This window comes from Populus alba, chromosome 14 (genome assembly GCF_005239225.2).
Source record: "Populus alba chromosome 14, ASM523922v2, whole genome shotgun sequence".
Classification (NCBI taxonomy): domain Eukaryota; kingdom Viridiplantae; phylum Streptophyta; class Magnoliopsida; order Malpighiales; family Salicaceae; genus Populus; species Populus alba.
In genome coordinates this window covers 7286294-7297608 of record NC_133297.1, presented here as the reverse complement: position 1 = coordinate 7297608, position 11315 = coordinate 7286294, and the positions used below count along the sequence as shown (strand labels likewise).

The 11315-nt window shown below is 28.9% G+C and overlaps 1 protein-coding gene across 1 annotated transcript; it reads right to left on the bottom strand.

Moving 5' to 3' along the window:
• Positions 1–7703: 7703 nt before the first annotated feature.
• LOC118041555 (uncharacterized) lies at positions 7704–9911 on the bottom strand. The gene is made up of 3 exons (XM_035048955.2): positions 9739–9911; positions 8782–9537; positions 7704–8064 (listed from the first exon to the last, which is right to left on the bottom strand). The coding sequence occupies exons 2-3, from the start codon at positions 9504–9506 to the stop codon at positions 8049–8051; spliced, it is 741 nt and encodes a 246-aa protein (XP_034904846.1). The 5' UTR covers positions 9507–9537; positions 9739–9911; the 3' UTR covers positions 7704–8048.
• Positions 9912–11315: the final 1404 nt, after the last annotated feature.

Genomic DNA, 11315 nt, shown 5'->3' with positions numbered 1-11315 from the left:
TCAAAATGTCATTAGGCTTGTGAATCCCAGTTTTATAGGACGATAAACCGAAGAAAGCCCAGCATTTTTTTTCCTTTTTCTTTAATTTCTCAGTTTTATTTATATATAAATGAAATCTCAGTTAGATTTATGATATAATTGGCTGATTTTTTTGATTAAAAATGGTGCAGATATTTAAAAAGGAGGAGATTAAAATGAGGGCAATCCCTAACGACTCGCCGCATTTAGAAAATTAGATGTCGGGTTGATTACACGTGGCAAATCTGGTTGGCCTGGTAAAGGAGATGGACGAGAAACGGAGTCACCGATTGAACTTGTTCTCCAAGAAAGTCACGCGCCAACGCATTTCGTATCGAGCAAAGTTTAAATCAGACCACCCCGAACAGACAGGCGGTTAATGCTTACCTGAGAGAATGACAGTTGTTCAATTCTCAGCCTTTTTGAATTTTGATAAGAGCGGGTGAGACTGACATGTAACAGTAAGTGTAAGGTTAGAATCGGGCGAATTGCTAAATTATCACATAAATTTAAAAAATAAGTAACACAATAATAAAAAAATATATAAATAGCATTATTTTTTTACTTGTCATAATTAAAAACCATGATATTTATTAAATATTATATTTTTAAAATATCATAATTAATTGCTCTCGTCTTTGCAATGGGCTTGAGGAAGGCTTTGCCAATTTTCATAGCAGCTGGAGCCATGGGAGTGGGCACTTACCGTGGTGATGGCCGAAGAATAGTCTGTGAAGGTACTATCGAGAAGGATTTGGAAGAGTTCTTGGACACATTCACAATACCTGGAGGGCTGAGGTCAAGGGAAGATAATTGGACCATATTATTTTTTACGCATCAGATGGGTAGCTCTATGATGGGTGCCACGATGGAATATGTGTAGTTAAAGCGCAATATTTATTAAATATTATTTTTTAAAGTGTAATAATTATTTTATTATATTTATAAATAGTAATATTTACCAAATATGATGTTTTTTAAGCTGAAATTTTTAATTAGTATGGTAATTTTGTTTTTGAAAAAAAAAAACCGTTAGAATTCTGGCTTTGAATTTAAGTCACGTGGGTTGAGAGTTGAGAGAGACCAGATCTGTTGCAAACGTTGGTGAGATCAAGTGCTGGGTCACAGACATGTCAGTTGGGATCTTTATGACTGTCGAGTGAATCAAGGTCAAGCAGTTTTAATTCTCCGAGACAATTTTGCTTGCCGATGAAGCATCAAATATTTAATTGTAGCGATTTTCGTAATCGATTATTGAATTCATTCACCTGCTATTATGGCTGTTGTATCAATTTATTTTATTTTATTTATTTTTGGGAGGATCTTCAGTGGATGTCTGTCCATTGAATATTATGTCAAGTTCCACTTGCATTGACTACAGTTTGGGGATAAATAAAAAGTCAATAAGCATCCACCTTTTTTTATTCTACAATTCCAAAGTACTTTTGCCGTTTATGCGAGCCCATGCCTGTTGGTATTTTTCTTTTTTAAGTTTGAGCTTAATTAACCAAAAAGCAAGTGCGTATTTTGAGAAATGAAAGTACTATATATATATATATATATATATATATATATATATATATATATATATATATTTGGATAGAAATATGTATTTGGATCTTAATTAAACAAAAAGCAAGTGCATCATAATATTAATTTTGGTCAAAATTGATTGGTGTTATTAATTATTATTATTTTTAGTTTGATAACACAAAGGCTAGCTAAAGTTAAAGAATAGATTATATATTTTTTAATTACCAAGCTTCGAAATTAATTAAAGATATTATTAATGATAAATTTAAAATAAAAAAAAGTATTTATATGTAATAAAAAAGTATTTAATTACATAATGGAGGAGGTCAATTAAAATTGATAGATTTAAAATAAACAAAATTATTTATAATTTATGGCTTGGGGATTAAGAAATGTCGAGACATTCGTTGAAATAATCAGGTCGATAAGGAAATATTTTCTTACTTGTTTCTGTCACCGTTTGAACTTTATTTCATTTACGTGAGTTGTGTTATTTGTATATGTGTCGTCTACTTTTAAAGTTGTTCAATTTAAAATTTTAAGGATAAGAAAAAAAATATATATATATATATATATATATATATGCATTGCTATTTTTATTTTTATTTTATCATTGGGATGTTTATAATATATTCATCCTGCATGTATTAAAAATTTAAAAACAATGATGGTCTCTTTATTGGGGGGGGGGGGTGTCATGATCAACTCACAGCAGTTCATTTTTTTTTGTTTTTTATTTTGAGATTTTTTGAAAAAATCTATTATTTAAAATATTCCAAACTAGTTTGAAAAATGTGTCCTTAAAACTATATAAAGACTTAATTTAATTTTTATTAGCATACAAATTAAATAAAAAATCTCTTATCGTAGAAAAAAAAAAGATTGCACCTACTCCCCTGAATTTTCCTCAACTAAAGCAATCACCATGCTAGGCATACATAAATAAATAAATAAATCACATTTATGATTTAATATGATGGGTCAACGAATGGTGCTATGAAATAGTAAACTTAGGCTATAATTGTTGTTGTCTCGTGCAAGACACGAGTGGACAGAATAGTAAATCACAGGTCCCAGAGTAAGGATGGTTAATGTGAGTGTATATATAAAAAAAAACTCCATGTTATAAATAAACAAGTGTGTGTGTATATATATATATAATTAGGCTCAATAAAGAGCGCGATTCACTCAAATATTCTTATGACCGTAGAGGTTATTATTTCTATTTAGTATATTACCAACAATATATTTTAATATTTTTTAAAAGTTTTTTATGAATTTATAAAAAAATATTTTAATTATTGAGATTTTATAGTTAATAACTAATATTTCTTTTTGGGGAGTGAACACCTTTTATAATTCTATTTTAAACATTTCAATATACTAGAATTAATTTATTATTATGTAGAATTTGAATACATGAAAGATGTTCATAAAGAAGTTTATTTCTATAGGAATTAATTTATTTACTTAATAAATAATTTTCTAGAAATAGTTTCAGTTAATAATTCCTTAATCTCCACTTTAATTATGCTTAGAACACTTCTTTACTCTAATTAAAAGTGTTTCTTATCATTTTCTAATTATATTTTACAATGTTATTATTTTTTTACCATGATTGCCATATGTTCTAATATAATTACTTTTTGTACTTAATTATTAAAAATAATATATATTTTAGCCCGTTTGTTTGTTGGAAAGTAGTTTTCTTTTGAAAAGTGAATTTCAAGGAAAGTGAATTCTGGAAAAGTAAATTCCGAAAAAGTATTTTCTGATATTTTGTAGTGTAATGAAAAATAAATTGGAAAATACTTTCCAGTGTTTGGTTATGTCATTCAAAATGAGCTGAAAAATAACTTATCAATTTTTTATTTTTTCAAGTTTATTAAAATAATGAGGAACAAATCTTACAAATTAAAAAGTTAAATGAGAATGAAATTAAAAAATATATATAATTTTATAAATTATCTCGAATAAAATAAATAATAATCAAAATAATAGAGATCAAATCTAAAAAATTAAAAAAAAATGAAAGATGAAGAAATTAAAATAATAATAATCAACATTTCATAAATTATTTCAAATAAAATAAATAACAATCAAAAGAATGAGGATCAAATTTGATAGATAAAAAATTTCAATAAAAAATTGATAAGAAAAAAGCAAATAGCAATTATAAAAATAAGGACCAAAAGTTAATATAAAAATAAAATTTTAAGAGATGAAATTGAAAAATAAATATTCAAAACAATATATATATATATATATACATAGCAATAAAAAGTTTGATAATCAAATTTGATATAGTCAACAAATAATGACATTTCTGAATTTTTCACAACTTCCGAAAAGTGTTTTCCACCCAAATTTTTCAGGAAAACACTTTTATAAAAACCAAGCCAAATTTTTCTTTTATTGGAAAGTGTTTTTCCATTGGTCAACTTTTCTAATGGCAAACAAACACAAGAAAGTTTGGAAAGTGATTTCCTGAAAACCACTTTTCAGAAAACAAACACTGCTAAAGGAAAATATTTTCCTAAAAACCAAGCTAAATTTTTTTTTTACTGAAATATTTTATGTTGACCGGAAAGTGTTTTTCGTTGACCATCTTTTCTAATGGCAAACAAACACAGGAAAGTTTGGAAAATGATTTTCCAGAAACTACTTTCCAGAAAATAAACATGGCATTTATAAGTAAAACAAGGGAATGTAATAATATGGTTCTAGTGTAAGAAGATTTTTAGAGGGATTTTTAGTGTTATTTAAGCTAGTGATATATTTAAATTTTAATTGATCTAAAAATTACAAACAATCTCATGTGTTGCATTAGATACTAGTGAGCATATAATTCATGGTGATTGTTAGGGTTAGGTTGTTAGAAATGCTTAGTTGTCTCTAAAGCTAATTTGGATTTGCGAATCAAATGAGTAATTTTTCATATCTTTGGTTAAGTATTTTGAGTTAAAACAATATATATTTATATACTAAAGAGTGTTTCTTATTAAAATATGTATTCTTTTGCAAATTGGGTGGATGAAGCATGATAAATAATTTATAAATAATGTTAAGTGTTTTATGAAAGTATGTTTATAATTGTAAAAGTGTTTTTAAATACATTTTGTAATTGTGAACCCATATGTTCATTAAATATTAATATAAATTTGATTAATTGCGTTTTGAACCTGATCTTCGAGGATTATACATTAACACCTTTAAACAGTTTTATTTAGAATTCGATGCATAGTCATATGACAAAATATGACTCATTGTTATTGTGATTAGAATAACTATATGATCTAGACTTGGTCTTTTAGGGTTATACATTAATACCTATAAATATATTTATTTAGAATTTGATGCTTAGTTATAGGGCAAAATAAGATCAATTGTTACCGTGGTTAGAGTAAGCATACACTTTGAACCCAATATTTAGGGATTATACATTCACACTTAATTATTTTAACGGTGTATTATTTTAAATATAATTTTTTAATCAAGGCTATAATTTCTTAAATGCTTATAAAATGCGCAACAAATATTTTCATGATTTTTTGGTTGAAGGGAGATAAGAATTGCTCCAAGTTTGATGCTAGATGTAATATTTGTTATTCATCAGTGCTATAATTACTCACAAATCGTGATTTCCATAACCTTTTTTATTAATGTCAAAATAAGAAGGGAAGAAAAGTCCGCCGCTAGTAGTATTAGCTAGGGTGAAAAAATCATGAATTTCTCACTCAATTCACGTTTCTTTGATTGAATTTTTAATTTCTGCTCCATAAATAAAACGATCATCAACTTCGTATTTCATTACCAAGTCATGATTTTATTTCAAGAACGGGAGAATATAAAGAAGAAGAAAAATCCATTAAATCTAAAAGGCACGGAGGAACACAAGTATTCGTTCAAAGAAGGAAAGGATCTTGTGCTTTCTAAAATGGCTCCATTTGTAAGGCCACGATTTCACTGCCAGGCATAACAAAGCCCGACTTAAACCCAACCAAGTTACTCAAGAAACATGCCCAGTCCATAAAATCGTTAGCCCACGACCATCTGCCCTTTGGATGTTGTTTTTAAAAATAATTTTTTATTTTAAATATTTTTTTTAACATTTATATATATCTAAAAACATAAGAAAAATTTTTTTTAAAAAATTTAAGAATTAACAAAACTACGGTTGTTGAACTGCTGCGCCAAAAATACCCTTGGGAGGAAACATGGGCTGTAAATGAGGCCATTGAGTATGTAAAACTCTTTATAAGGAGGTGGGTGTTTTTAAATGAGGCCACTGAGTTTGCCATCCTTATTCGAGACTGTTTCAAAATTTAATTGTGATTGTTTTTTTAATATATTTTTTATTTTATATTAAAAATTATTTTGATATCAACACATCAAAATATCTAAAAACATTAAAAATATATTAATTTAAAATAAAAAAAATAATTTTTTTTTTAAATTTCATATGCTTTGCTGCCATCCTGAAAAAAAATAACATTAAATTAACTTTTATTGAATTTTTTATTATCTTTGTAATTTTAACTTATGGGTAAAGCATACAAAAGATTTAAACGTTGTTTGGCCTTTGTGCTTGTAAGTTAATCAGTCGTTGCTATAGGCAAAAATATTAAAAAATAAAGTTGTTTTAAAAAAATTTGATGGATGTTTGGTTACAATTGTTGAATTTTAAAATAAATACTGAGTGTTTGGTTAGCTAATATTAAGAGTGGGGTTGAAAACCAATAGCAAATAAGGGCACAAGGTACATGTGAAAAAAATGACATGTAAAATTCAATAAAACAAGTAAAAAATAACATTTTTCAACCATTCAATCAAAACATCCAAGCTAATAAAAAAATATAAAAAATTATATATATAGTTTGCCAAATATTTTTTTTTTAAAAAAACAAAGCTGCCATCAAATGATTGTTGGTATTTGCTTTGTAATTATTTGAAGATTGAAGGATAGTTTTTCATATAAAAATAAAATTAATTATTAATTAGGACAACATATCCTGTTTTTAAAAGAAGCAAGTAATCTCATGCTTTTAAAAGTTAAAGATGAGAGGAGAGCTGTGATGAAAACACTGAAGAGTTTGAGGACCAGAATGACTAGAATGTTAGCATTCAAATCCACTTAAGAGGTACCATAATGTTAATTCCCTACCAGGTAATTTAAGATGCAAACAAAATTTGTGGAATTAAATCTCTATAAATTAATATTTTTATAACTATGAAAATTTATTAATCAACTGAGATATTAATCATTTGATCAATTTTAATTTGTATATTAATTAATAAAAATAATAATTTATCAAGGTATCCTTCTTTTTTTTTCTAAAAAAGTTCATATATTGTGATTATACGAATATTATCTAATTACCGAATCATTAATATATTGTGTAATTGTTTAACCAAAACAAGTTCATGAACGCAATTAATCTTATTAAATATAAGTCATGGATCTATTTATTTTTGTAACAAACTAAAATTACATTCATTGTATACTTAATTAATGTACCTTGTGAACATGAAGTCAAAGATATTATCAAATGAGATATAAATTTCAAGAGAATTAAAATCATATTTTATAAAAGCTTCCTAATCAAGTCGTGTATATATATAATTTTGATGTATAATGAAATTATTAATTTACATATTAAGTTAAATAATTTATATTTTAAGAGTGATAAAGTAAACATGTTTAAATTCCTATAAATTCCAAATGTAACAAAAAAATATATTGTTAATCAAATACGAATATCTCACGTTCATAACAATTATATTTTAAAATAACATCTAAAAATTCGTATGCGAAACATCCCTTGGATCCATGCTAAATCCATTCCCATGTGCATTAGCTAAAAAGGAATTTTTCAAGACAATGTCACGAAGCAGAATAACGGGTTTCATATCTCTCTCATGCTACCCTGACTTGGCGAGGCATAAGCTGTCCCTCCACATTATTTTTTTACTCCCACCTAACTTCGAAAAAAAAAAAAAAAAAGCTCACACGTCACGCCTTGTTTCAATTATGTTTCTTTGTTTTTTTTTTTTTTTTTTCCTTTAACAAATAAAAAAAAAATCCAACTTTAAGTATGGCAACCTGTCAGCTCCTCCAGGAATTCAGATTCTTCAGCAGAAAGAGAAGAAAAAACAGTGAACAAGATATAAATAGAAAACTGAGCGGGTCCAGCCACCAAAAAACAAAACAAATAATTTAAATCCAACCCCATTGATGTATTTTTATGTATCCTATTACATCATAGAAGGAATCAAAGTCTAGACGAGGACCCACTTTGACTGTTGAATGATGCTCTTTGATCTTCCTCTTCCAAGCAAAGAATATGTGTATTGTAAGCATTAAAGAACATAAAACTAGCATGCTGCAGAATCCGATTTAGGTACACGTGTTTGTCTAGAATCATGAATTGCCTCGTCAACTTGATGCTACCAGTCGTTTTAATTTATACCATCAATCCTTCACACACAATAAACTGTCAGCGGATGATGATCCTGCACCCAAAGCAACAATCTTAATCAGCATTGTCAATTCATTAACCAGAATAGTAACTTCAGAGAGCAAAAATGCTGTGGTGAGGACAGCCGTCGCTGTAGGCGCATTTTTTAAATGTCTTCTTCCAAATGAGAAATTAGGCGATTGATACATATGGATATGATTAATGGTATTCAGTAAGTGAAAAGATTCCTGATCCTAACTTAACCTGTGTATATGGGCAAGGGGTTTAATCCTTTACCATGAAATATAAACATAACCTTGCAGTTTTTGCAGCAGATGGATGTCCAGCAAGTGTGGTGACACCGTGAAGTCATTGCCTTATCATTTCATTTCAAGGGAAAAAAAGGAAACAGAAAAAAACAGAGAACTCCATGAAATGCCTCGAGAAAAACCAACATGACTACATCCTGCCCTGACAAGAGGACAGGGAGATGAAGAACATTTAACTTTAAGACCTGACATTTGGATCTTTCTTGATGCAACGTGCTCCAAAGTGTCATCACACAAAGGTGGCCATCATCATTTCCCAGTTTCTATGAGAATTTTATTCTTCAAGTTCGAAGTTACCAATTATCTAGGTATAAACAATCTAAAACAAATTGGGTTTATGCAGTCTAAAAAACAAAGAACAAATACAGGGCCATCCTATTAATACACACCAAACGAATTTTTTTAAAAAATAATAATAAATCAGAATGAACTAGAAGTGTTACCATTGAAGTATTTTCATGACGCATCTTGGCATCTCACCACTTTCAGTCTCCTTCAACGTTACACCTCCGCAAAAAACTTCCGCCCCCAGCAACCCTGTCTTCATCCCCGCAGCCCCAATTCCAACTCTTGTTTTCACATTCATCTTCACCTTCAATTTCTTGCTCGTGAACTGATGAAGAATCTTGGATCCAATTCGATCCTCAATCAGCTCATTGTTCACTTTAGTCACGGTTTTCAAACTCGTCGCATTCCCTTTTTCCTGTGTGAACTTAGGCAAGCTCGTCGATCCCAAATTAACTTCTTCGTCTCCCGTTGTAGTTTCCACCTTAGACTCTCCGAAATGATATATAATTTTTTCATTAGGATTCCTAACTTCAATTCTTGCAACCATCTTGGCCTTAAGGTACGTGCCATCTGATTTCTTGGTGACGCTAAAAGTGGGGAATTTAATAGACTGGAGGTGGAAAACGGGGAGTTTAGGATCGAACCAGATGTAAAATAGACCACCTGAGATTATCAGAAGGAGAATGACAGTGATAAGGAGAAGGATTAAGCAGCATAAGCATAGACGACACCAATGCCTGGACCGTCTTTTCCTTGGCTGGAATGAAGGAGGCACTAATGTCTTTGGAGGTAGCGGTCTCCGGGCAGATTTTACCGGGTGATTGGGGTCTCTGTAACCTGGTGGTCTTGGGAGAACTGGCTTTATTGGTTTGTCTGCCATTAATTATAACGTTGAATTTTGATTCTTCTGTCTGTCAAGAAATTGACCATTAATCAAATGAACGATTTACCCACAGCAAGAAAGACTAGCTAGGACTTAAATTCAAAGTCCAAATAGATTAAGCAATACATCGTGAAACTGAAGCAGTCCCAGTTTCTAAACAAGATTCATCAGAGTGAAAATGTGCTAAGAATTGAAGATGAGTTGTAGACATGCAAAGAGGCAAAATTACCTTGATAGAGAAATGGCAGAAGTGATGTTGATCAAGTTAATTTCCTTTTGAGATTTCAAAATCTGGGGCATGGAGAGATCTGCAGTGGGATCTAAGAAAATTAATTTTTTCTGAGATCATTAATTAGAGAAGGAAAGTCGAATTTTGAACATTGGATCACGAGGACAGAGTCACTCTAAATATGGAAAGCGAGAGAGAGGGAGAGAGTAGGATGGGGATGTTGTCTCTTGTTGAAGCTTCGAGGTATCGATGGCAGGAATTCAGCATGCAAAATACACGCGCGGCGTTGCACGTGCTGACATGGCGGGAAGGTTTTTCACATTTTGTAGTTTTTACTAAACTGGTGGCCGGACCATGCCGTGGGAAAAAAAAATTAATATAAAAAAATGTTCAGTCGAAGCAAGAAAAGTTTGTGATCTTATTCAACTGAGTTCACTAAATTTGTTTTATTGAATTATATGATATGATAAAAAAACCATGGTAAATAAATCGAATTAAAAAAATAATAATCATGATGACATGCTCAATACAATGCCTATTAATATTATGAAAACATTTATATAATCTTGCTTGATAAGAAAGCTAAAATCAAATGAATTTTGATAAATAACATATAAAACATATCTTTAATTGATCTTAAAATAGAAAAAAATACATCAATTAATAAAATACTAAAGGAAAAAATAAGAAAAAATATTCAATTTTTTTTAAAAAAACTGCATCTGAATTTTAGATTATTTTGAATAAATTAAATTAAAATTAATTTTATTAAATCTAGCATCAACTAAATGTTGGATCTTCACACCAAGCTAACCAGGACTAGTCACAAAGTATAAGGCTAGATCAACCTAGCACGGAAGCACTATTGCTTTAACGCGGCTATATTTGTTTTCCATCGATCACGCATCTAAAACTGTTGCTCGTGGTTTTCATTTTAGCTTGCTTGGAGCATCTCCTAGGAAATATGTTACCTTGAATAGCTAAATTAATAAAATAGTATTTTAAATAATATAAATAATTTTTTTTACAATGTATATTATAATAAAAAAAAATCTATTTAAAAAGCTAATTATATTAAAGTGAGAGAAATAAATATTTTATTTTTTTAATGAGTTTGATGTCTTTTTTTTTTCACATTGTTATATTTAATTGGTTTATTTTTTTTTGTTAGCCCCACTTTATTGATTTTGGCTTTTTTAAGAGATGTATAAAAATAATATCGGTGGAAGAGAAATGATATTTTAGCATTTAAATTAGCACTCCTCATTTAAGCATGTAAAATAAATATAAAAAAATCAAAATAATATTTTTAAATTTTTAACTTTCCATTTAACTCACACCTAGGAGTTTCTCTTAGATTCATTAAACAAGCCAGATTACTTACAGCCATCAAGAAAATTTTTGTTTGGAGGGTGATTGTATTAGAATCTTGATTTATAAATATAATAGGTGATATCTGTTTAGTAGTTAATTTAAAATTTTGAGGATGCTATGTAATATTTAAATGGTTAATGTTAATACAATTAATATTTAATTATTTTAAATACTTATGGTAACATGTATTTTAAATACAACCT

Bases quoted from the DNA above. Each gene is read 5' to 3' on its own strand.
- LOC118041555 (XM_035048955.2), bottom strand. From the start codon at position 9,506: ATGGCAGACAAACCAATAAAGCCAGTTCTCCCAAGACCACCAGGTTAC.